The sequence below is a fragment of the Penicillium angulare genome, assembly GCF_028827245.1.
Source record: "Penicillium angulare strain IBT 27051 chromosome Unknown utg000001l_segment0_segment0, whole genome shotgun sequence".
Lineage (NCBI taxonomy): Eukaryota > Fungi > Ascomycota > Eurotiomycetes > Eurotiales > Aspergillaceae > Penicillium > Penicillium angulare.
This window is the reverse complement of record NW_026623160.1, coordinates 671,681-697,498: the sequence shown is the minus strand read 5'-3', so window position 1 is coordinate 697,498 and position 25,818 is coordinate 671,681. Positions and strand designations below refer to the sequence as shown.

Genomic DNA, 25,818 nt, shown 5'->3' with positions numbered 1-25,818 from the left:
CAGACAGCATCACCTTCTCATAAGGCTTGTAATGGGCTCTCCTATTCGCCCCGAGGTCTTCTACTATCCAGACATGCCATCCTAAGCTTGATCCTAAGCTTAAAGGCGTGCATCAAATCCGACCGCGTTGATCCGCGCGCGTTTCCCTCACGTCGGGAAATTCTACGATATCGCCAAAAATAAAGCCCCTTCTATGTACGACACTATGGAACGACCCTTGAAGCGCCCGCGTCTCTCCTTGACACCAGACCCTCTTGAACAAAATGAAGCGGAAGGAAAGCAGGGCGAGGAGGAGATACTGGAGGAGTGGGATCTACAGGCTGCGCGCACTCAAAATGACATGCGACTCAAATCAATATTCGAGGGAATTTTCTCAAAATACGGAAAGGACTTTACGGATATCGGCGATGAGATTGATCTACAAACTGGAAACATTGTGGTTGACAATGGCCACTTATCGGGCATGCGCAAAGAAGACGACGCCGGAGAGACAGCAGACGCATGGTTCCACGAAGCTGCCTTATCAGAGGGAGATACAGATCAGGAGAATGGGACACATGAAGGTCAAGAGACGATCATGAAGCGTGACATACCAGAATACTCATTGGGTCCGGCCACTGAGGATGAGGCAGCCAAGTCACCCTTGAACAACGCATTGGTGGATTATGGCCCTGATTTACAAAAGGACGTCGAAAAACCTGTTGTGAAGTCACAACCCGCTTCAGATCCATTTTACAAAGATACCGGGCCAGCGGACCCTGTTTGGCAAGCCCCTGAATTGCCAGCTATCTTCTCCACACCCACTGCTGAAACAAGACGGAAAGGAGTTTCCCCGAAGCTTCCCAATATCACACGGGAAGCATCTCCACCGGGTTCTGGATCGCTTTGGAGCCTGCCTCGAGTGAGGCGTCCGCGTACCGAAGGCAAAGCGAAAGCCACACCGAGTAAACGCCGGCCCCGGGCGAAGCGAAAGTATCATTCCAGCCCTATGCTGCACGACTGGTCATTTGCAGCCACACCAGATGGAGACGAATCAGACGACCCGCTACAAGAATTCGAACCTTCGCCTTCGCCTTCTTTGCTGAAACGAAAAGGAAGTGCAAAGGTTAAACATGGAAGGAGTATTCTGCCGCCCGCTTGTACAGACTCACCCCTATCTCGCCAACCATTTTTCGATACACAGCCACTCAAGGACCAATCGGCTCCCGAAGCTGAAGCTCATCCAGCAGAAACACAAGAACCGACCGCAGAGCGAGAAGAAACACGTCATTTGGAATTCGAAGACGACTCTAATTTATCTAATTTACACGAAAATGATTCATATGCAACTCCCAACACCCCGCTCATTATCGAATCATCGCCATCGGAAAAGTCACCCGTGAAATCACCTCGAGGCTTGACGCCCGACGAAGCCAAGCTCATAGTTTGCATGAGACACCTGCAAAAGAAAAAATGGCAGGAAATTCATGACCATATACCTACTCGGACTAGAGCGAGTATCTACCAGTGGAATACACACCATTGGGCCGACTGCCGCGAATGTCCACCTCCTCTTTCAGCTCCGTGGAGTCAGGCTGAGTCGGAGATTCTAGAACAGCTAAAAGACGGCACCGATCTTTCATGGCTTGATTTCCAAAAAGAATTCCCCGATCGCACTAAAGCCGAAATAGAGTTTGAATTGCTGCGACTCTGGGTTGGAGATGAGGTTTGGTTTGGCGAAGGGTACCGTGCACCCGAGCAGACCGCCCACCAAGAAGAAGAAGAAGAAGAAGAAGTCAAGAATGAGCCAGCGGCTGGGCCAGAGGATAGCGAGAAGGAAGAAGAGGCTGTATCAGAAGAGAGTGATGCGTCACCTGAACCAGTCCATCCTAAACTCCCCGAAGGAATCAGTACTCCCGTGGGAAGAAAACGTCTTCGAATATTTGAGGATCTCATGGATGATGATGACGATGATGAAGACCCTCTCGCTTCATCGCCCTCCAAGCTGTCTGCCATCTTTCTTGATAGTCCAAATATCAATCGACAGGGATCCAGGACGCCAAGGGGACCATCTCCAGCAAAACGTTTGAAATTCACAACATGATAGGCTCAAATAATAATGGCAACTTGAATCAAAACAACGTTGAACATTTCTCTACATATTGTCGTATAAGTAGCATTTTAAATAGGCTGGTATCGCTGTTATTGAAAATCCTCGTCGCGTGCGTTTAAGACATCGCTCAACTTGGTGTCAACGGCACCTCCAACATCCCCAGCCTTAGCCCAGAATCTAGATAGATGTCGTGACCCCGAGTCTGACAGCATCGTCACAATGCGATGACCAGGACCAAGCTTCTGCGCCGTTTTCACAGCCGCGAAGCAATTGACAGCGCTGCTACTGCCAGCGAAAATTCCATCTTTCTCAACGAGCCAGCGAGCCATCGCCAGTGCTTGAGCATCTGTTACACGGACCGCATCGTCGATAAGTTCTTTGCCAGCTTCAAAATTGGCAGTGACGCGATTGACGCCAATGCCTTCGACAATAGTATCCACCTGACGTCTACGGCGTGTACCCTCTCTCTCCTTCACATCAAACATAACACCGTATCGGACGCGGTTATATAGCCCGCTGCCCTGTGGATCCGCTAGAACGACCGTCAAGTCCGGCAATAAGGGCTTGAGATACCGCGCAACGCCTGAGATAGTTCCGCCTGTACCTGCGCCTGCCACGAATGCATCTATCTTGCCGTTGCATTGAGCGTAGATCTCTGGTCCACTGCCGTCATAGTGAGCACGCCAATTAGCTTCGTTTTCGAATTGGTCCGCGAAAAATCCGCGGCCTCGTGCCATGCGCTCTGATGGCTCGACCTCGCCATCCTCTGTTGCGACTGGAGTTGATCCTGTATGAGCAGCTGCTAGGGCACGAGCACGGTTTATAAAGTTTTCTTTCTCAACTATAGGTGCTGGAGGCACACGATCAACAATTGCGCCTAATTTCAGGAGAAGATTCGACTTCTCAATTGCCTGGTCCGAGGGCAAACAGCTAGTTTCGTTGTAAGTCGGTGTTCACTAATCCTGATAGGAGATTGATATCAGGACACTTACATGTGTGCCAAATATCCTTTTGCCCGCGCCAGGCTTGCTAATGAGATACCTGTTGATCCTGATGTACCTTCATAAATTGTATCGCCAGAATAGGGCGTTAAGATGCCTTCTTCCTCGGCCTATCAAATAATTAGCTTTAATGCCTCTTTATAAGGCACCATCGCATCGCTCAACATACGAGTTCAATCATGCTTAAAGCAACACGATCTTTGGAGCTTTGTCCAGCGCCATTCAGGAACTGTAGAATGCGTTAGTTGGATGGGATCCTTCCATTTCAAAATGGGGCGTAGGGACTCGTGCCTCTGCCTTAGCTAGGATCTCACATCCTGTCTCATCTGATAGAGATTTTATTCTAAAAAGATGCGTGTTTCCAATGCATCCCTCAATTCCCTCCACGATCTCCGGGGGTCCTGAATGAGCAACAAGCGCATCGGATTGTGGCTTTGGCTTCGCTGACTTTTCATTGCGCCGCGAATCCAATATATCTTTGTATGCTATGGTCAAACAGACCCCGGCAACGAATGCCGTGCCAACATAAATAGCCGATCGATCCGGCATCGTTGGCAATGGCCCCGTTGCACTCTCTATTCTGATATCGATGATGGTGGGTTCAACAAACTGGAGAAGCCGTGGAGGCGCTTGGGCCAACTTCTCAGGCAATTTGGGATATCAGAGTCAAGGACAACAATTTGACAGAGGAGGATTGTTCATGGAGTTAATAATCCACAGGTGTTGCGAAATATGAAATCTCATTAAATAATAAATATAGAGGCAGAATATAGACTCAGACCAATGATTGACCTCGTAATCAGTAACTGCATGTATCATGTCGAGCTCGGCACGTGCCTTGATGCCTGAGGCTGAATTACGATATCACCACATCGAACTTGAGCTTTCTCCGCGACATCTCGAGCTCCCCATATTACGCATCATGGACTCCCCTGTCCTCACCCAGCTTTTCCGCCAACTTTTTCGGCACCCAGCCTGTCAACCTATCCGCCGATCACCCACATTACCTCGTGCGCAAATTCGATCATTTCTTACGCGACGGACGCCCACCAAGCGCAAAGCACAAGATGATGGCATGCTCTGGACAAAACGGGGAGACATCTCGAAGAACATTGATGAAGAATACCTCTCATATCCAACAGTGACTGCGCGGGAACTGCGCAGTCGGCGTGAACGGCCTCGGCAGGTGAAAATGTTAACCCGCGAGTTCATTGATGGTAGGTTGCGAACCGCTCAAGCTTGATGGTCTTCATCCTCTAACTTTATGCCTCCAGATAGTTTGTACAACCCCCATTACGGCTACTTCTCGAAGCACGCAACTATTTTCACTCCCGGCGAGCCCTTCGACTTTAGTAGTATTGAGGACGGGCCGGCTTTCCACCGCATGTTAGGCGAACGATATGTTGAATTCGAAGACCGGCTCGACGAAATAAAACCCGACATTGCCCGTCAGCTTTGGCATACACCGACGGAATTATTCAAGCCGTACTATGGAGAGACTATTGCGCGATACCTTGTTTCGAACTACAAGCTCACCCTATACCCCTACCATGACCTGATTATCTACGAGATGGGCGCTGGTAATGGTACAATGATGTTGAACATCTTGGATTTCATCCGTGATACCGACTACGAGGTCTACCAGCGCACCAAGTTCAAAATCATTGAGATCTCGCCCGCTCTAGCAGATCTGCAGTACAAAAATCTCACAGACGCTCTCAACTCCCGAGGCCACCGGGACCGCGTCGAGATTATCAACCGATCAATCTTTGATTGGGACACATACGTTCATTCTCCATGCTTCTTCCTTGGTCTTGAGGTCTTCGACAACTTTGGTCATGACACTATTCGTTATGATAGCCAAACCGAGATGCCCCAGCAAGGTGGTGTTCTAATCGATGGCACTGGTGAATTCCACGAGTTCTACAATAACCAACTGGATCCCGTTGCTGCTCGATTCTTGCGTGTACGCCAGGCCGCTGCCCGTCGTCCCTTCCCCAGTCCCTTAGGCCCTCGATTCCTACGTGGTGTATGCCCTCCACCACCTTTCCGCAAGGCACATTCTCTACCTGAATATATCCCGACGCGACTTATGCAATTTTTCGATGTCCTAAACCAGTACTTCCCCGCGCATCGTCTTGTGGCGAGTGATTTCTCCTCGTTGCCCGATGCGGTACCTGGCTTGAATGCACCAGTCGTGCAGACACGGTACCAAAGGCAAACGGTACCGGTGTCTACACCCTTTGTAAGTACTTGATAGGTGGTTGTTCTTTATCTTTGACTCTTGCTAATCTATAACTCAAAAACAGGTTCACCAAGGCTACTTTGATATCTTCTTTCCCACTGACTTCAATGTCATTGAAGACGTTTATCGTGCCGTGACAGGGAAATTGACCCAGGTCATGAGCCATGAGGATTTTGTCAACCGCTGGGCTTATATCGAAGATACGGAGACAAGGAATGGCGAGAACCCGCTGTTGACCTGGTACAAGAATGCCAGCATGTTGATGACGGTGTAGATAGATACCTTTACAACTGATAATGTACAATATTTGCATAAGATGAACCAATTCCCCCAAAACCCCTCCTACTTAAAGTCTTAGCCATCACCGGTATCAAGTCATAATAACCTCGGAAGCTCAAAATATCTAATCCGGCATTGTTTACCCGTTTTAGTATCACACCCCCTCACTAGATAGCCAATGTCTGGCAACGCTTGGCGGCCTCTTTCCATTCTAGTACTCATCCTCTCGCCGCTTTTCACATTGGGCCCGAGTCCGTGCTGACAACTCCTCCTTAAGGCTGGGCCTGAGCGCCTTCATAAAAGCGGCGGCGGGCGAGACAGGAAGGCCCCACATGGATGCTATACCTATAGGCTATAGCACAGATCTTCGGATTGATAAGAGTGAGGGGAACCTTGAAGTTACATCCAAACTTCTATTGGCGCAGTTATGTTAAATGCCCATCTTGCCCCCGAACGATCTCCTTATCCACATTCAGATATCTCATCTCGACCGTATCCAAATACAATCTTCCAAAAAAACCTAACAATGACGTCTAGTACAGTTCCGCATTGGAAACCCGCCGTTCTAGAGAAAAGAGCAGCACAGCATGCTCTAATTCCGGTAGAATGGCGTCTTTCGGAATCATTTCTCTTGAATCCCCCTCTATCAAGTATTGATGCCATTCGCACTTGTGGAATTCTATCAGCCGACGAAGTAGCATGGACAGATATACCCGATATTCAATATCTAGTCACTCTCATTACCTCGCGCCAGGTGACAAGTCTACAGCTGACAACGGCCTTTTGCAAGCGCGCAGCGATTGCGCAGCAGCTTATTAACTGTCTAACGGAGACATGCTTTGATAAGGCTTTGAAGCGGGCCCAGGAGCTGGATGACCATCTTGCACGAACGGGAAAAACTATTGGACCTTTTCACGGGATTCCGGTTTCTATCAAAGATCGCTTTGATATCGAGGGTCTTGATACTACAGTTGGTATGGTTGCACTTTCACAGAATAACATTAAGTCTTATAGTGAATTCTTAGATCTAATATTTCTCATACTAGGTTGGATTGGTCTGATCAATAAGCCGGCAAAGTCCTCGAGTGAGATTGTACAACTGCTTGAGTCTATGGGAGCAATTCCCTATGTCAAGACGGCCGTTCCACAGGCTCTAATGGTATGATCTCTCAGTCCAAAGTTACTTGGTTACCTCTATAAGCTTCTTGTTAACTGGTTATTTCTTTCCATGTTAGATGGCCGATTCCTATAACAACGTCTTTGGACAGTCTTTCAATGCCTTCAACAACAAGCTCATCTCCGGTGGTAGTAGTGGAGGTGAAGGAGCCCTCGTCGGCTGTGGAGGAAGTGTTCTTGGGGTTGGCACAGACATCGGCGGCTCAATCCGGGTTCCCTCTGCATTGCAAGGCTTATATTCTATTTTCCCAACAACAGGGCGAGTTCCATGGGATTGCTCCTTGTAAGAAGACTACCTTTTTGATGAAAAGATAAGCACTGCATGAACATTTTGATTAACTCTCCTTCCAGTCTGCACCAACACTATCTCGTCCCACCTGTCGCTGGTCCCATGGCATCCTCTATAGCAACAACAGAATATTTCATGGAAAAGCTTCTAGCATCGAACCCATGGAATCTTGATCCATCTGCTATTCCTATTCCATGGAGAAAAGAACTCGCCACTCCGCCTACAGACCGAAAACTGACGCTTGGTGTTGTTTTCGACGATGGAGTTGTTAAACCGCAACCTCCTGTGGCGCGTGCATTGAATGAGACAGTTCGTGCATTGCGCACAGCTGGACACGAAGGTATGTGTTTGCGTATACTTGATCTATTTCTGGGTGGTCTAATAACTTGTTCAGTGGTCGAATGGGATACATCGCTCCATGTGCCGGCAACAGAGATGTGGAATAAGGCCGTGTTAGGCGAGGGAGGTGTCCATTGTCGGAAGCTGTGCGAGATAATCAATGAGCCTCTTATTGAGGGCATGCTCGTGGGAACAGAACAAGATATGCTAGGCTTCGAGGAACGAGAGAAGGTGAGCAAGTCCCCTTTCAGTAATTGTTAACAAGATACTGCATAAAGACGACCATGATGTCCATGACAAACAAACTAACTTTTTCATAGATCGAGGAAAAGAAATACGCCCTCTCAGCTGCCATGCTCAAGCAATGGCTTGATTCTGGCATAGATGCTCTCATCATGCCTGTTATCCCGTGGGTGGGCTATAGACCCAAAGAATGGGTTCAGAGTAATCAATGGGTCGGGTATACCGCGATGTGGAACTTATTCAATTACGCTTCCGCTACTGTGCCAGTTGCTAAAGCTGACCGGGCTCTTGATGGTATTGATGGTGGGAAGAATGACGAGTGGGAAAGTCATCAGGCTCGGAACAAATCCGATGCCTACAACCATTCGCAATGTGAGTATCAACGCAGTGATTTTGGACACCTGATATACTAATAAAGTGGTAACAGATGATATTGAGCTTGTGCATGGAATGCCCGTTTCATTGCAGATTGTTGGTGGGCGATTTGGCGAGGAGAAGGCGATCGCTGCTGCGAAGGTTGTGGATGGGTTGATGAACCCAACACCATTCCACCCGTTCAAATAGGTGCATGTTTTCCTACTAAAATCCCACAGTAAGAAAGTATAATGGTCTTAAATTGCCCATGAATTCTATTCGGGGAAGTTCGGCTTCTCATATAATAAACAAATGCAGCCAGGCCCCGCCGGCAAATAGTCTCTTTCCATTTCCTTTTCCAAAATAAACACAAGAATTCAAAAAGAATAGACATCAATTTTAAGAACATCATGTACCGGGGAATAAAACTATTAAAATTCAAATTCCTTGCGGAAAATGTTCACGTCCATGCCAGCAGTAACCTGGTCAGCCAGGTCACGTCGGCCCATCTGGCTGAAAACGCGACGGAGTGTGTCGTACAAGTTTGTGCTTTGGTTCTGGCTAATGTGTAGCATGCGCTCAAGACGTTCATCATCCAGTCCATCAGGGGCGTCACCACCACCGATAATCTCGCGGGCACGCTCGCGACCTTCTTGCTCGACCACGCGGTGCATAGACAAAGCGCCCAGAAGATGCTGTGCGGCTTCAGGGTAGCAACCGATGTTGATACAAGAGACACCGAGGTTGTAACGGGCACGAACGAAGTTAGGGTTGATGGTGAGAGCCTGCTCATAAGCTTCAATGGCCTCCTCGGAACGGCCAGAGTTGGCGAGAGTGGCACCGAGACGGTTCCAGAGTAGATGCAATTGTTCACGTTGGTTGGTAGTACCGGACTCGGTAGAAGCCAGGGCAGCGGAGAAACAGTCAACTGCCTTCTCGTACTCCTCGGCGCAATAAAACAATACACCCAAGCCGACTTGCACGTCGGGGTCCATCTGCGCACCTGACGGGGAGAGTTGTGCTGCTTGGATAAAAAGCTCTGTAACACGTTCATGCAAAAGCTGTCGATCTGTGAATCCGAGGTCTGCATCGCCAGAGATCTCCTGGGGGTCAATAATTGATGGGTATTTATTAGACAACCAGCGCTCCAGCGTCCGGTAGGCAGTAGAGTCGTAGCCTTCATTGGTGTATGAAACGGCCAGACCCATCAATGCGTCCAGGTTGCCGGGGTCGGTCTTGAGTGTCTGTTCTAGAGCCCGGATTGCAGGCAACTCCTTTTCATTTTGAGCTTGCGCTGAGCCTAACATTGTCCATGCTTGCACATGCTGCGGATCCTTCTGAACAGCAGCCTCAAAGGCAAGGGCCGCCAATGAGAGGTTACCTCCCTCTCGCATAATCTTGACACCCTCTTCGAACGGATTGGTCACTGACTGATACACATTATCTTCTTCAAACATGTAATCGCCCAGCGTGGGATCACGGAATCGTGTGTTCAGACTGTCAAAGCCTTCCCAGTCACCCCCGTCACCCACATGAATACTATCTGTCACCTCAAAATCGTCCGCCAGTTTTCTGCTCGCCGCAGTCTCAGCTTCTGCTCGCTGCCACACGGACTCAAAGGCATCATTGGAGGTGGGGACTGACCTGTCCAACTCATTCAACTCCGCCTCCATAGCTGCATTAGCTTCCTCGTCCGTCTGAGTTTCATTCCCAACCGTATCCATCTCAGCAAACTGTGCCTCCCAGTTCTCGTCATCCAACTCCACCATTCGGCCCTTGCCCTTGTCTTGTGTCGTACCTTCCATGGGCTGCTGCTGCTGCATCGGACCACCCATACCACCCATGGGCCGCATCATTCCCATTCCGCCCATTCCATTGTACATTCCTCCCATTCCCATCGGTTGCTGATACCCCGACATCATGGGTTGCTGCGCTGCGGTAGCGGGACTGGAAGTTTGCGGCATGCCCATGCGATTCTGCTGCTGGAAGCGGGCAAATTCCGCCTGCGAGAACCCAGACCCATTGTTCATTTGTGCACCGGGGAAGGCGGCCTCCATGCGGGCTTGTTCACCGGGGTCGAACTCCGCCGCCCAACCGGGGGAGCCCGTGCGGGGCGAGGCAGTCTGGAAATTCTCGAGCTCGCGGCGCATATGCTCCATGGCGAAGGGTTGTGGGGAAGGTCCATTTAATTGTTCTCCTGGTTGCTGCATAAATTCATTCATCATCTGAAGATCCCCGCAGGGGGGTACATGGTTAGTTGTCTTCGGGGGTTATGATCCCATTTCGGGAAACGGAAATCGACTGTTTCACACACGCACCTGGTCTTGTCCGCCCATCATACCATGAGATCGCATGCCTTCTTGCATTCCCGGTCCGCGGCCGACCAGCCGGTCTCGCTGTAAGGACTTGTCATCCTGGACATGTTTGGTAAACTGCGTGAGAGGGTTTCCCGCCGTGGAGCACTCCGCGCCACCGAGAAAGGACATGGTGATGTGGTGCGGGGTAGGTAGTAGAAGTAACGAGGGGGGGTATGAGAAAAATTAAGTAAAATATCACGAATAGGAAGTATATATTGCAACAATAATTGCAAGCACACGGATGCAATAAGAAAGGAGGGAATGGGGAAGACAATGCCCCAGATGTTGGCGTGGGGTTGATCGCTCACTAATTCAATGCGCTAACTCGCTTTCTCCGTCAGCCGAGGTTCCCCGGAGGTCACGTGGAGGGTGTCTCTATGCAAGTATATCACACTGAATCACCTTCGCATTAATTGGTTATACCCTTGAGAGTGTCAAAATAAGGTCAATATATCGTTTGGATATTTGTTTTCTTGCTGCTTCTTTTCGTTGCAAAGTTACGCCCAAATATGTCATTATTAATCAAGCCCGCTCCAGAACTGATACAGTATGTAGTAACCCCGCCCAAGATTCCTCGGGACTAGATAATTACCGACAGAGCCATGAAGCTAGCAATTCTAGATGAAGCTTATTGGAATACCGAAAGATATAAAAATTTGGTACTTTATACAGGCTGGCGTTTATGTACACACGTACATCACAGTGTTTAAACTTGAGGTCATTTTATTAGGATATCATGTGCTTCAAGTCATAACCAGCATCCGCAGACTTTAGTATTCAATAGTTCCAAGATCGCCAGCATAAGGCTTTCTTTTTACATGGCCAGTATAATTACTAGTAGGATGAGTGCATTCAAACATCCTTCTTAGCAAGCCGATGCATGAGAACAACAGTGACAGGCAAAATACAATCCCTCGCCTTCTCCCACTGCAGCCTCTCACACTCCGAAATATCATCTGGATGCATCAAATCAACATCAACAGTCTTCACCTTCAAAAGCCCATGTCGCTCATAAAATGGCACAGCTGATGGCGCTGCCTCAACCCAAATATCCAATCCCATCTCATCGGCCTTCTTGACACCCCATTCCATAAGTAGATTCCCAAGGCCCTTCCTCCGATACTGCGGTGCCGTGAACAAACTTCCAAGAGACATGTAGCCTTTAGTCCCCGGAAATTGGGCTCTAGCTTCTGCTTCTGCGGTTTTTAGGATGGTGAATGCCTGTTCCGCAAAGATACGGGCGCCTCCTTCCGGATGTCGACTTGCTAGAGATTCGATATCTTCTTCCATGGATTGCGATGTCGTTGTGGTTTCAAGTTCCACATGAAAGATCCATTCTGCGCCAGCGAGTATTTCCTCTTCTTGAAGTTTATTCTTTAGGTCCTCGCTAGTCTGTACGACTTTGAGCCATGTATTTTCGGTTGTAAGCTCTGCCTTGGCAGTTGTGGCTTGCTCGATATAGGCTTCTTGTATCTCTTTTGCTGTGTCTGATATGGCCTTTGCCCTGTTATTGTTTATGATGGGGCAGTAAAGGCGGAATATATTCTGAGGAGGGTTTTCGAAAGCATCCCGCTCTGCTGTGATTATTTTTAGGTATTCAGTCGGCTGCACTGTATCAAGTTTGAATGTCATGTTGAAGATTCAATGTTGTTTTGGAGCGTGATTATGATTCTCAAGGATTTAAATTGAACCTCATTCTGTTGAGGGGAAACTGGATTTATCCAGGCTTATCAAATGGATTATTTCCCCCGCTCATTCACTAATTTGTTGGCGGCAGGCGCGGTTGATGACGAGGATTTGGATCCGAACATCGATCGATCGGTCATGAGGCTGACATCTATTGGGTGCGGGTCTATTGCTTATTCAAACAAACCAGCTCAAGTGAACAGTGTAAGTCCGGAGAATTCCATAACCAATTTCAAAAATATTATACAGTCTATTATATGGTACATTGGGTATTGAGTATCACACTATACAGCCATGAAGGAGTCTGCCAATATGCTCCTCATCTTATTTCTCAAAAGCAAGTTGCCGCGATCTTAGCAGAAAGTCTTTTGTTAAGATCAGCCACCTTTTACCTATCAGCCAACTCTTTTTAATCCATCTCGCCATCCTCCGCTGGTCTCTCAGGGTGTCGTTCTGAATGTAACATGCCCACTTTCTTCAGGTTGGTAAATTCAACCACCATCTTTCGCCCATACGGCGACTTTCTTGCCAATATTTCCTTGCCTATCCGCGCAGCTTCAACGTCGAGGAACTCCACATGGGCAAAGCCGCGCAGCATGCCAGATCGCCTGTCGACGGGTACACGGATATCGAAAACGTTCGTTATGTCCGAGAAGAGGTCTTGTACGTCTCGGTCGGTCAATTCGTAGGGAATGCCCCCAAGGTAGACCGTGTTGGTAGCATCGTGTTCCTCTTGCAATGGCTTGATATTGTTGCGTGCGTATTGTAAGACAACTTGGCGGCCGCCAAGAACTTTCATATGTTGCTTTTCGACTGCTATTTTTGCTTCCTCGACACTTGAGAATTGGACGTATCCAAATCTAAACATGTAAGTCATTAGTATCGTAACGGTACGTAAGCGGAGTATATTCAATGCTGTTACGTACCCTTTACTTATTCCGCGATTGTCATGCACAATAGTCGTGCTGAGCACAGTTCCAAACTGCTCAAAATGGGCCCGTAAGTCCTCCGCAGCAAGATCGAAAAATAAATTCCCAACGTAGATGGTCTCATGAGGTACTTCGGTCCTGGGAGGCAGTAGCTTAGATGGTGTTGAAGGGGGTTTGGCGGAATTGGTCGCAGACTTAGAGTCCGTGGGTGGTGTAGTCGATTTCGACGATGGATCTCCGAAGTCTTTCGACTTTGATTTTAATTGTTCATCCAGAGCCCGAAGCCGTCCTGCCCTCTTGCCCACCGCACCTGACACATCTTTTTGTTGCTCTTCCTCTGCCGCTTTTGACCTTGCATACAGATCAAGGTAATCCACATCATCTTTTTCGGCTTCCGAGTGTATATTCTTATATGCTTCGATTTCCTCGGGCGTGAGCTCGTATTCTGGCTCAATGTACTTGTTGAACTGGGCTTTTGAGGGGATCGAGGAGTTGAAGTCTTGTTGTGGCGTTTTAGAGTGTTGATTCGTGGAGGATTTCCAACGGACGAGACGAGTGGGGATAAAGGGTGTTGGAGTAGAAAGAGTGGAAGCATGAAATCGAGGCGAGACAGTGCATTGTAATCGAGAGATTACAGTTGGATGTGACCCCGCTGACTTCAATAGCCGCGACGAGCTCCGGCGGAGGGAATGCCTGTGAATAAATTAGCTCCGCTGTCAGCGTTGCGATAGAGGATTGATTCCGCTCAACGCGTGGGTTGAACAGAAGTGAAACTACAACAAAGTCAGAGCGTTGTCATCTGTATCTAGCTTACATTTTGAGAATAAAACTTTTAAGCGGGAAGAGCCAGCCCAGCAAGCCCGATTTTCAACTGTATCTAAAGACAGAACCCGCGGAGTTGCGCGCATCGGAAAGTTCTAGGATACGATAAGGTCACGTGGCGATAACAGTACATATGGTAATACCAACTGGAAGCATATGCATGGACCCATGGCCAAAGCCTATATTGAATTACATTTATTTGTTTAGTTTTTACTTTCCTTCTTTTTTAAAAAAAGAAGGAAGTAAAGAGAGGAAGAGAGTTATTGAGGAGAGGAGTCCATTACTACTGAAATTTGATATATAGTACAGAGAATCAGCATTCCACCATTAAGATCTTCCCATGAAAACAGCCAATTGGCAACGAAGCTAGGGTACTTTTCTCAAAAAAAAAAGGCCTTCTGTCAAAGTCAAAAAATGCAAGTGGGGTAATAAGCAGAAAAAATCACCGATTCATTTTCAGGTCATCATAAAATCCGTGTGAGTAGAGAGACGCGATATTAGCAAAGGGCAAATCAGCAGAAACCCAGATCCAATCTCCAACGATCCGACGTAAACTTAAATTGATCCTTGATTTCGACCATTGCTGCTTGATTGTGACATTGGTGTGAATGCTGGCATGGAAGATCCGTTGCTCTCACTATTTGAAGATGGTGAGAACATACTTGGCATTTGCCCAGTACCGGCACCATTCGGCATTGGCGGTACTCCACTTGGTATCCTTGATGTGTCAAGTGGATTAGATGCTGAGGGCTGTGTCAGCCCATTAGGCTGGACAGTTTGACCAGTAGAGTCCATCATCGGCCAGAACTGATTTGAGGTGTCAAAGGTGGGGTTTTGAATGTATGTGTCCCAGGCATCCTAAAATGAGATTTATTAGCATCGAGGACTCTTTACGTATGCAAAACTTTTCTATAGAAGTCACTTACCCAATCAAGGTTAGCCTGCATGTCCGGCATCTGGCCGAACATGCTACTGAATGGCGAAAGAGGGCCGCTTGGCATTTCAGCCGGGGCCCCCGCGCCCATGCCCATACCCATGCCCATGCCCATCGCGCCGGCAGGCATCGGCGAGTCTGTCATCCTCATAGTAGGGTCTGAAAATGGGGATAGACCCGGGTTAATCGGGCTCATCCCGCTGCTCAGTAGACCTAATGTCATGGCAGCGCTCTGCTTCTCATCCTGGGGCTCAAACATGGCGTTCCCAGTGCCGGTTTCAAGGCCTGGAACGGTACTGCGCAATTTGGCAAGCATGACACCAAGAATGCTGGTAGCTTTCCACGCTTCCATGCTCTCGTCACGCATCTCATCCCAGATCTCTTTCGAGTGCTGGAGTGCTGCAGTCATCTCATCGCGACGCTCGCGACCCCAAGTATAGGCGTCATCAGATGGTCGGGACGCAGCTTGGTGCTGATATCCTTGGTACAAATCAAGAGATACGATTGTGGCCGCTAGCAGGAAGTCTGCGGAGCAGAGAGAGGTGACAAGGTTATGCCGGCCAGCAAGACGTCCATTCCGCGTTTCTGCGTGCATGTCCGATTGTGCTTTGAGCATATCCATAGCGGAGTCGATACATGTTCGTCGTGAATAAGTGAACCGTGGGTTCTCTCGTGCACGAACAAGGTATGGCCTATGGAGGACTATCTGCGCTTTGTGATAAACAGTGTAGGCAGAATGACGAGACATGATAAGTTGCACGGGGTCCAATTGACATTCTTCCATTGGGCGAACTCGCAAATGATCGGGGATTGACTCTCTAGCCTGTCGAAGCTCAGCATCAAGCTCCATTGTCTTGTCATATGAGCTATTCGAGGTTGACGAGGCGTGTTCATTGACTCGACCGAATACAAATACCAGGCGAGCTTTGGTAATCAAGTACGAGATCGGCGTTGGTTCGCTTAACTGGCGAGACTGTGGCAATTCCTTGCAATCTTCATCGAAGTCATCATCATAGAGGTTGTGTGGCAATTCCGTGTCAGTATCGGAAGCTCGAAGCATGCTCGGCATGCCGACCTGGAACGAAAACAACACATCTGACACTCGCACGAAAGACCATACACGGCGCCGCATTTCACCCTGAAAGGGGGTGATATTGGGAAAGACCTTCGAATCACGATGATATCCCATTCTCATGGCTAGACGGGCAATTACACCAGTCAAGACCCAAACAGATACGTCCGCTTCGCGGGTCTGTGAAAAGTCACCGTGTAAATGGAAAACAAGACATTCAATTAGATATGGATGTGGCTTTGTGTAGTCCGCTAGGCTGATACAATGCGCGACCGAGTTACGGAATGAACCAGCCATATCCATCGCCTTGCCCCTGAATTCAGGCGGCTCGTCTCGTTCTCGATGAAATGAAAGCATAGCCAATCTCATCATCGCAAATAGCATTGCAATCCAAACAAGCTCGGTTTGAGAGGGGTCCTCCCAATGCCTGTTGTATTGAGATTGGAACGTCGGTCCATGAAGAATATGTGTAGCTGGGTCGTAGCTGTTAAAGTATCGAGCGACCAGGAGATCAGTCGTGTATTTCGAGGGTAAAGAAGCCATGATCTCTGCGCGACTGAGAGGCTTCATCACTCCGAACAGCAAGGTAGACTCAGGAACATCAGTACGTGGGCGAGCTGCCCTTACCTTCTCTGCTTGTTCTTCGAGCTGCTTTTTATGTGTTGCGAAGAAATTCCGCACCTCTGAGATATCATTCAACACGGATGCCCAGTGGGCTTCACTGATGTAATAGGACTTATTATTGTCCACTTTCATCACACCAAAGGACTTTGTGACCTGTTCCGTATCACTCTCTTCCGCACCCTCAGGGATGTCCTCATCAAGATCAAGCTCGTTGGACAGTCCCGTTGAGCCCGCGCTACTCTCTCCAGATATCGCTGCCAAAGCGGCCGCCGGACCGGCAGCCTGGTTCCCATTTGTCATCAACGACAAAACCAGACCTTCTAATCGATCAATCCGATTTTGCATATCATCTGGGGATGTGGGCGTTGTCTGTTGTGGCAGGTTCTTCTTCCGAGCATTAGGTTGCGAATACGAACATGAGCTCGCATCTCCCCGTTTCACGCAGTTATCACATGGGTGTGTGCGATTACATTTCAATCTGAGTGATGGGCTTGCGATTAGCATCTATCATTTCTAAGGGGGTTTGTGAGCGGAGAGGGGTTGGGGGCCAGTATCTAGGCGGCTACTCACTTTCTATGGCGACAAGGAGCACATGATAGCGGAACTCGATTACGTTTGCGAATCACTCTGAATTCCGGCGAGTTCGCGCCTACGCTGGAGGAGGTGGATGGCGGTGTGGGCGTCATATTGTATTCACCAATGACACTGCTGCAAATTATGCCGGTGGAAATTTGGTATTTCGGGTGGGAATCCTTTGAGGCGCAAACAAGTAACCGAGCTGATGCACGGGTTCCCAGTGAGTATAGGGTCCTTTTGATTCTTCTAGGTGGCTTCTCTGCTCGGAAAGCGTCGAATTCTCCAGTATTCCTGAGGGCTTCACACCGGTTGCGTTTTCGAAAAGGAAAGGGAGAGATATAGGAGGAATACGCAGTGTTTCCCTTCACGTCTCGCGGCGAAAGACGGGGGGTCTGTAAGCGCCTTTTCTGTCTGCCTGGTCCCTGGTATTCACGATTCAATAGTCCCGCGCTATTTGTAGGGTGACTTTACTTTGATCGCACGGTGGAAGATGCGCAAAAACACCCAAAGCCCGATTGAGATATGCGCAGTTGGTTGACACGAAATTTGGCTGATCTGGGATGCTGAATGACACCGTCGATTGGGCGAAGTAGGCTAAAAAGGCTGTGGGCGAAGCTCCAGAGTGTCGCAAGAGGGGTTAAAGTGCGATGGATCCTAACTCGGTTTAGACTCTTTGGGTGTGGGGTCCAAAAAGGCTGATATGGCAGCAAAGGGTAGCGACGTCGTTAAATGATGAGATATGACTGTTGTGCCCTCTGAGGGTCTGCGAAAGAGCAGAAAGCAGAAACACGAGAAAGAGCTCTCAAGACCGTAGATTGGGGGGTTGGATGATTAATCGGCCGCTATCTCCGTTTTAGGCTCTTATCACCATGATGACCTCAGCGGGATGATGGGGATCATGCCTGCGGGTGTTAAAGCTTAGGAGGATTTTTGCGATACCTTCTCCTTTGACTGAGAGACCAACATTATGCCCAAATTCCTCCATTGCCCACAAATTAGATTTTTATTTTTTTCTCACCAACTTAAAACCAATCAAAGGAGCCTGATGGGGTTTCGCAGGATCGTGGACACGCAAATTAATCTGATCATTACGGGCATTTTCCTCTGCTAGGTAAGGTTAATATTCTGGATTACGCATTATGATTGGTGCAAGCCGCCATGCTACATATGGTCGTGAGTCATCGCGGCAGCCAGCCCCGTGTCTAGCCTTGGGCTAAACGAACTCCTACAGAACATTATGCACCTTTCACGATATATGTACACCGCATATTTGGCAATGTCTAAATGCTTAAACCGTGGACGACGAGACGGTAAATGCTGTTTAGAAATGGCCCCACAATGAACCATGCGCCTGGTAGGTCCGAATTGAAGATCTACCATGTAGAATAGTAGAAGGCCTTTACAATGAAGTCCGATGTAAGTGGCTCAATCAGAGCCTTACCCTCTATTCATGTATCTAGTATAAGAATGCTCGTTTCTAAAACGCCGTGTCTGTCGAATAAAGACTTGGGTCACTATTTAAACATGGCCATCATCACTGAAAAGGTTTATCCTAGTATATAGGGCAGAATGAAGCCATCGTTTTATGATTGTCATTAATCTTCTGAATCTCGCAGGCTCTTCATAGTACGCAGTAGGAATATATATACAATAATCGGTAAGATTAGAGCGTGGATTCAATTAGTCCATAATAATCTTAATCCGACATATCTGATATCTGGTTGTGATTGGATCTATAAGAAGGGTAGGTATGGCAATGTATACTGGTGCATTTGAATTCGCATTATTTCTTTCTGATATTGAAAACCATGAGAAAGTAGATTCGAGTACCTACTCTGAATATTCGGAAAAATACGCTATCCTCGAGTTGCGCGCTGCGCGCTGCTAATCTACATAGACCAACGTCCACCATATAGGTACTACATTCGTTGCCTCCCTAATGACACCTACTTCGACTGTAGTTACATATAGAACTCAAACTATAGACTTAGAATTATATCCATTAAATATGTCTCAAATTTTCGATTTACTTGCATGCACAAAAGAAGAGCAGCCTCACCTATGGAGTGCGACCATAGTTCTGTCACACGGTAGTACGACAGCACCTATCTTAGTTCAACTTGAAGTTCATTCTCATGGTGCACATAGATACATCTCCGATGTCACTTAGGCAGTCACTGCACAATCTTACTATCGTTGCCATAGAGAGGTAAATAGGTGCAAGTCGAAGTCTTACTGACCAACTTACTCTTCCAAGGTCGTCTCTTGTTTACCAGCAAGTTTCACAGTAAGCATGCATGATCTACAAACTTAGCATAGAGGCGGGTAATCAACAACATCTGTGTAGTATCTCAGACTCTATAAGTACAAATAAACCGTATCGATTTGACTTATTCCCATGACAACATAGTACAGACTTAGTGCCGATCAATATGGGGATGTCCAGCCCCAAGCTCCACTTTTCCGGCGGAAGCGTGATCCGTCCACTCACTCACCCCCTGAAGAGCAACCAAAAAGTCCTGGACCATCCCCAGAAACAAACAGCTCTAATCAAGATGTTTGCTACGATAAATCCAAAACACAGGTTTCTTTGCGTCTCCATAAATCAAAGAGAATTCCCATGGCAACTTTTCATTCGTGGAACGAGATGTTGGACAATCAAACTCAAAATCCCATACCTATGACGTTCCTGTGATTAGGTGTACCAAATGCCTAAGCGGGTATCAATAAGAAACCTGATTATACTGCGGGTGACTGAGCAATGAAGTCAACATACCCAACAAAAGCCCTCGGATCTGCTTACAAAGTATGCCCGGCTAATTCTCTTGAAAAGAATCATTCTGGTTCAGCAAAACTGAGTATCCCTAATTACTCCCATGGTGAATATCATACTTGGACAGAAAAGCAGACAACTCTAATGCTTCACTTCCATCAACCCAATGCAATTCAGGTCTATTTCGCTGATCATAACATTTCCGTTCCTGAGATCTCTGGGTCCCCTTCACCGTCTATCTACCGAGTCGATTAACGTTAATTGTTGAATTTGCCACGCAATAAAATGACAAGCCTATCCTCTCAATCATCCGATATCTCCGGCCTTTCTTCTTCCTCCACATCATCCTCAAACAAAACAAACGCTACAGGCCTCTCAGTAGCAGATCTACTACAATCACCAACTGAGAAACCGCCACCAAGAACCGTATCAAATGCCAAAGTCCAAATACCCCGACAACGAACAACTACCGCACCCCGACATAGCAGACGTGTTCCTCGGGCATGCGAATCATGCAGACTACGAAAAACAAAATGCAGCGGTGATACACCTGTGTGCAAGTTATGTCGGGATTCTAAAACATCATGTGTATACCCGTTAGCTATTCGGGAGAAAACAAATCGGTAAGTTGACCCTGCTTTTTTTATGGGACTCGAAGTACTACACGCACCTGGTGTTAACTTCTTTCTATGTTGATAGGAGAAATGGCTGAATATAATTGGAATAGAACGATATCTTGTCTTTCGAGGAGATTACACGAATACGAAGAATTATTACGGGAGGTAGAGATCTTTGTGCCTAAGCGGATGGCTAGAAGGATTCAGGCTCTGCTGGTGAGGCTATCGACTAGCGGTTGTTTGGTCGAAAAGTATTTGCTAATGTTATGGAATGTAGGCGCAGGATAAAGATTTCACATTAAACGACAGGTCTGGGTGTGAAGAACCGAGTCAACAAGATGTCACAAATGACTCCTGTATTGGCTCGTTGGAAATCATTGAAAAGATACACGACGACATCCGCGCAGCGGATATTTCCTGGGGTGATAGAGTTCGTCACCAAATGCTCAAATATAATTTGGATTCAACAACTATCGAAAAGAGCAAAGGAGTACAGCTATAACCCCAAGTCTCTTGATTTCCTGACCGCAAAAAAAACGTCTCTGAAAATTGAATCTGAGACTGCATTCGCGTCTTATTTCGGTATCAGATTGGATTATTATCAGGTGAAGTTCGAAGGAATATACACAACAACACCTTCGTTGATTCAGAGAAAGCGGGAACTTGAAAACGAGAATTAGCGAAAGGGAGAGAGAAAGGTTGCATTTTGACGAGTCGATCATGGTCATGGCGTTGATTTCCTTGGCGTTATATGCTAGTTTACAAATTGCTCAAGGTTACTTTTCGGGGTCATTTCATAACTAGCAGTTCCCTTAGCGAACGCTTGAACGTCGATTGAATAAGAGGAACTTGCTGGATTTACTGTATAATAGATAATAGCGGCACAGAAGCAAAATACAAAGGCTTATAGGTATCAGTGGAGAGTTGAGCAATCGAATTCAACACAGCGAAGGAAATTTCATTTAGCTTTACCTGATACAGTTTCATATGAATCAAACAGACAAAAAAAGGAATCGTGCGTCGGCTGATCATTTAGATGATCAACGAATTCAAAGGATTGTAGTAGTAGTCTTGTACAAATGGAAAGCAATAAAAAAGCAAGATAGACACAAAATAAGTGAAAATAAGGAAACACACGCCCGGCGCAAGACCTTTAAGAAGCAAAGAAGAAGTAAGAATGACAAAGAATGGGAAGGTGGATATCAAGGCCAGGACCCCCAACACCGACATCAAAACAATGAGCTGCTATCTTTCTCTCCCCAAGCCCATATGGAGTCAGTATACCGAGATACTAGGCAGCAGTAACTTGCAGTTTCCTCTGGCCATGATCTTCATTGTTGGTTTTCGCTGGGTATCGGTACACATTGCTCGTGATTAAAGTAGTCGGCCGTCCATTGTCATACAGCTCAATCAAATAAAAAACAAAGATAGGTGCTAGTCTCGAGCCAGAGACTGTTGATCAATAGACCATGGGACATGCTCTGCATACGACGATCTGTTTAATCGTCATTGCCATAAGACCAGGAAGGCTGGTTGTGACGGGCAGGGTTGTGTAAGGATGTCACTGTACGCTGAACAACAGGGGAATCTGGGTAGTTATCCCATGAAGACTGCAAGCCATTGATAGCCTTCTGGCGGTGCGAGATGAGAGGCTTAGTGTTCTCGGCTTGAACCTTAGACTGGGCAACTGATAGAGGTTGGTTGTTTTTGGTCTCCCGTTCACTGGGCATAGCTTCACCCTCATCGCCGAAAAGGCGGTTCTCGTATAAACCCTTGCCACGGTTCTGGTAAGAGCTGATAATGCGGCCATCATCCCCTTCGGCTTTGTCGGTCATTTCAAAGTGCACATCCGCGTCGCGGCGGGGCTTGACTACATGTTGGCGGGGAGGGGGAGTAGGTTCCTCTGCTGTCTCGCTATAGCCAAAGTTCTGCGCCTGTTCGCTGAGTGGGGCACGAGTGGGCTTCTGGGGGGTATTGAAGTCATCGGCTCCAATCTCGAAGTGGTTGAATCGCGTGGGGTTCGATTTGTATGCGGCACGACTTGGATCAAGAGTATCCTCACTGCCAAAGATACGGTTCTCGTGAGCCCTACCAGCACCGCCCTTGGGCGCAATGACCCTCTCGGACTTGGAGGGGGTACCAGGAGTCTCCTCGTCAATGAACAGGTCAGACAAGTCGCGGGTAGGGGGCTTCACGGAAGAAGCCGCGTATGGGCGAATAGGCGCATCATTCTGCTTGGAAGGTGACAACAGATCGGTCAAGGAGTCAGCGGCATATGGATCTTTTCTGTGTTTCTTGCCAGGGGAGGAAGGGCGCGGGACATTGTCTGTGTCGTTTGCGGCGGCAGCCTTGCTTGGTGAGAGGAGGTCGAACAGGGAGTCGGCCGCATAAGGATCCCTGATGTGTCGCTTTCCGGGGGAGCCAGGTCGTGCTGGAGCTTCTTTTAAGCCGTTCTGGGAGGGAGCTGGAGGAGGAGCGGATTTAGCATCCGCAGCGGATTTGAGGAAACGAGTCTGCTCTGCGCCGGCGCGAATAGGCCAGCCTCGACTGCGCGAGCCGATAATTTCGACTTCCTTCAAAAGAGAGCCTTGGTCCCAGTAGATGCGAACTTGGGAAATCTCGTGTTCAGCGTTCCAGTGGACGATGTGGAGCTGCAGGAGAGTTGCATTAGTGAGGCTGCAAGTCATGCGAATCTCGGGGAATATTTACCGTGGGGATGGTGACGACGCGATCGACCAGGAAATTATCGTCGAGGGAGGGGAGATAGGCCCCGCCGCCTTCGAGGAACTCCAGTGTAGTCTCAATATCCAACACCAACGAGTCGGAAGCCTCAATCGCATTGATCACGTTCTCCGACTTCTTCTTCACAATGCCCGGTTGGCGCGACAGGTGGGTAATGACCGAGTCGCTGCCCTCGAACTTGGTGGTAGACGCGACATAGAGTAATGAGACATTGTCGGCGACTTTGGCGGACCTAGGGTTCGCCAGGAACTTGCGATACTCAGTATGAAGGTAACTCATCGTGCTTCTTAACCAGTTGATCTCAGGTAGTAAGACAACGCAAGGGAAAGGTTACAGAAGAGTACAAGAAAACAGCGAAGAAAAGGTTATCAGGGGCGGGAAGTTAAGACCAGCCGAGGGAGGGGAGAAATGGGAGATTACAGGCTCGTTTGTCTCTGCGTCTTGATATCGTCGAGGCCGAGGACGAACTACTGTACTCTGCAAGGGAAATGACGATCCACCCGAGAAAATGAGACTGCTCATTGTTTCTGTGACTACTGCAACTACGCGTCTTCAGTTAAAACAACATCCTGGGAATTCAGGTACCAGGTACCATCCTACCCATAGGAATTGCTATGTAGAACTATGGTACTGGGTACCTGGGCGGAGCCAGATCGAAGTCTCGATGTCCCACGATTTATCCACATAAACAACATTTGAACTAAAACAAACCAAAACACGCGCACGGGGAACCAGTGAAAAACACGCCAGTGTTTCAGCTGTGTGGCCCTGTGTGGCCCTGCGTGGCCCCGCCGTCCAGAAGAAGAGAGCCCCAGTGCCACGGGTTCACCGTTTACACTGCAGAGAGCCGAGACTCCGTCTCTCCGGCAACTCAATGCCTCAAGATAAACTTCATGAAATTCCACATTGAGAGAGAACATTAGAAGGAGAGAAGGAGGCAATGTTGTCAATGGTGTAAATTCTTCAGTTATATTGTACATATCTCTGGAAACTAATAAGGCATTTGCAATCTAGCAATGCCAAGCACAAAGGCGTTCCAACCCTTTCCCTTGTTTGGTGGATCGCAGGACAATCCTGATGTCAATTCCATGAGTACTCACTATGATGTAAATAAGTAAGTACTCTGTCAAATTGGACGATAGGAAAGACCAATTCTAGCTCAATGTTCCAGCAAGCCTATGCAAATGCGCAGCTTTCAATCACCCATTGGGTGTCTTTTTTTACTTTGTTCTGTTTTACTCAAGTGCCAGCCTTTCTCTTTCCACTCGCAAGGCTCAAATCAAGACTGGAAACAGACTTGCATAATTCCGATGCACGTTAGTTCCCAGAAACGCCTAATCGCCATATGTTTTTTTTTCTTTCTTTTGTTCTGTGGGTGTACCATATGCGGCTGAATTGTCACTCCGTGGCAGCTGATGAAAGGTAAAGGGCGCCATTTCGAGTATGATCATGATGAAAAGAGGAAAAATGCTGGGTAAATTATGGGTATGTGATGTGGCTCATGTCTCATTACAGGGGTCTGTGAAAAAGATGAAAATATCAGTATTGAGATTGTCAAATGACAGTATGGATCGGTTTCACTTACCCAAGGTAATCCTCCTTGATGGTGCCAATGGCGTTGATCGCCGCCACATCTGGCTTGACACCAAGAATTTTGAGTCGCAAACTAGTGCCCTTCTCAATTACTTGGTCGGCGTGATCGGTATATTGGGGGGGCACTGTGTTGGGCTCCCATTTGATATCAGAGGGGATGTTCTAGGATGCTAAGTCAGTGTACACTCTTCGGGTAAATGACCTCTGGGTTCCTACTTTTCGCGCAATGAAGACAGACAGAGGTCCTGCCAAGGTAAAGATACCAGTAGGCTTCACGGACGTGACAATAGCGTCAACCTAGTAGCTTGGATGTCAGCAAGAGCTTCAACTCGCAGAACTAGACCCGTTTGATCCAGCTCCTAATGTCAAGTCGTAGCTTTGCACACATACTGTTTCACCGCGGAAAGGCTTCCAAATGATCGCGCGATATTTTATTGTGTATTCTGCATGTCCACTGGACGGCATGACTCGTCCTTCGCCAATATCCACCATATCCATCACACAGATCACGAAATGATCACCCGTGCATCGGCCTTCTTCCTCCTCATTCAGTCTGGTGATAAGATACTCGCGCATATTGGGTCCGAAATATGACGGATGTAAGGTGATGACCTTCGCCTCTTCTTTGAGGAAAAACATATTGACGGCTGTAGGTGAACTCCGGGTTCAATTGGCGGTAAAGAAAAGGTGTGATGTCGGGAGTGAGAGGGAGGCTGTACTGGCTGACAGTATGATCGGGCGACAGATATCCGTTTCCGGGGCTCTCTTGTAAAGATACGACGAAAGGTTGTAGGCGTGGTCGTAAAGCAGCGCGGTGCAGTCAATTGAGGTGAGAGGTTATCGACTGATTCTGCTAGCTCATGACCTGGCGATTGGGGTAAATTGGGTCAGTACAGCGCCGGAGAAAGTTGAAAATAGGGTTCTAAGCAGTCGCTAAATCTGCCGGTATGTTGAAATGGCAGGTCGCAATACTGCGGGCACACTGAAGCTGCTGACGATTCTGTCGAGGTTCATGGCGGGCAGGTCCAGGTAACTCAGCGTCTCAGGTGGTCATGTGACGTGGGTCAGGTCGCAA

At 47.9% G+C, this 25,818-nt stretch overlaps 9 protein-coding genes across 9 annotated transcripts; 3 read left to right on the top strand and 6 right to left on the bottom strand.

The window, feature by feature from the left end:
- Window positions 1-193: 193 nt before the first annotated feature.
- Window positions 194-2,083, top strand: N7478_000255 (Myb-like DNA-binding domain protein; the record flags this gene model as incomplete). The annotated part of the gene is made up of 1 exon (XM_056916471.1): window positions 194-2,083. One exon carries the CDS (start codon window positions 194-196, stop codon window positions 2,081-2,083), a length of 1,890 nt encoding a protein of 629 aa, XP_056784351.1.
- A 98-nt stretch (window positions 2,084-2,181) lies between these two features.
- On the bottom strand, window positions 2,182-3,642 carry N7478_000254 (putative cysteine synthase; the record flags this gene model as incomplete). The annotated part of the gene is made up of 4 exons (XM_056916470.1): window positions 2,182-3,022; window positions 3,085-3,203; window positions 3,263-3,322; window positions 3,379-3,642. 4 exons carry the CDS (start codon window positions 3,640-3,642, stop codon window positions 2,182-2,184), a joined length of 1,284 nt encoding a protein of 427 aa, XP_056784350.1.
- A 373-nt stretch (window positions 3,643-4,015) lies between these two features.
- N7478_000253 (class I SAM-dependent methyltransferase) lies at window positions 4,016-5,612 on the top strand (the record flags this gene model as incomplete). The annotated part of the gene is made up of 3 exons (XM_056916469.1): window positions 4,016-4,310; window positions 4,368-5,338; window positions 5,403-5,612. 3 exons carry the CDS (start codon window positions 4,016-4,018, stop codon window positions 5,610-5,612), a joined length of 1,476 nt encoding a protein of 491 aa, XP_056784349.1.
- A 531-nt stretch (window positions 5,613-6,143) lies between these two features.
- Window positions 6,144-8,228, top strand: N7478_000252 (uncharacterized protein; the record flags this gene model as incomplete). Its single annotated transcript, XM_056916468.1, has 7 exons — window positions 6,144-6,591; window positions 6,664-6,776; window positions 6,853-7,076; window positions 7,145-7,422; window positions 7,477-7,652; window positions 7,742-8,036; window positions 8,092-8,228. The coding sequence occupies 7 exons, from the start codon at window positions 6,144-6,146 to the stop codon at window positions 8,226-8,228; spliced, it is 1,671 nt and encodes a 556-aa protein (XP_056784348.1).
- A 221-nt stretch (window positions 8,229-8,449) lies between these two features.
- On the bottom strand, window positions 8,450-10,504 carry N7478_000251 (tetratricopeptide repeat protein; the record flags this gene model as incomplete). The annotated part of the gene is made up of 2 exons (XM_056916467.1): window positions 8,450-10,243; window positions 10,337-10,504. 2 exons carry the CDS (start codon window positions 10,502-10,504, stop codon window positions 8,450-8,452), a joined length of 1,962 nt encoding a protein of 653 aa, XP_056784347.1.
- Window positions 10,505-11,227: 723 nt separating this feature from the next.
- N7478_000250 (GNAT family N-acetyltransferase) lies at window positions 11,228-12,007 on the bottom strand (the record flags this gene model as incomplete). The annotated part of the gene is made up of 1 exon (XM_056916466.1): window positions 11,228-12,007. The coding sequence occupies one exon, from the start codon at window positions 12,005-12,007 to the stop codon at window positions 11,228-11,230; it is 780 nt and encodes a 259-aa protein (XP_056784346.1).
- A 463-nt stretch (window positions 12,008-12,470) lies between these two features.
- Window positions 12,471-17,128, bottom strand: N7478_000249 (uncharacterized protein; the record flags this gene model as incomplete). Its single annotated transcript, XM_056916465.1, has 5 exons — window positions 12,471-12,921; window positions 12,988-13,683; window positions 14,411-14,670; window positions 14,739-16,920; window positions 17,013-17,128. The coding sequence occupies 5 exons, from the start codon at window positions 17,126-17,128 to the stop codon at window positions 12,471-12,473; spliced, it is 3,705 nt and encodes a 1,234-aa protein (XP_056784345.1).
- A 4,779-nt stretch (window positions 17,129-21,907) lies between these two features.
- N7478_000248 (uncharacterized protein) lies at window positions 21,908-23,429 on the bottom strand (the record flags this gene model as incomplete). Its single annotated transcript, XM_056916464.1, has 2 exons — window positions 21,908-23,059; window positions 23,118-23,429. The coding sequence occupies 2 exons, from the start codon at window positions 23,427-23,429 to the stop codon at window positions 21,908-21,910; spliced, it is 1,464 nt and encodes a 487-aa protein (XP_056784344.1).
- A 1,230-nt stretch (window positions 23,430-24,659) lies between these two features.
- N7478_000247 (DNA-directed RNA polymerase II subunit RPB7) lies at window positions 24,660-25,382 on the bottom strand (the record flags this gene model as incomplete). The annotated part of the gene is made up of 4 exons (XM_056916463.1): window positions 24,660-24,669; window positions 24,736-24,905; window positions 24,960-25,040; window positions 25,134-25,382. 4 exons carry the CDS (start codon window positions 25,380-25,382, stop codon window positions 24,660-24,662), a joined length of 510 nt encoding a protein of 169 aa, XP_056784343.1.
- Between the last annotated feature and the right edge of the window lie 436 nt (window positions 25,383-25,818).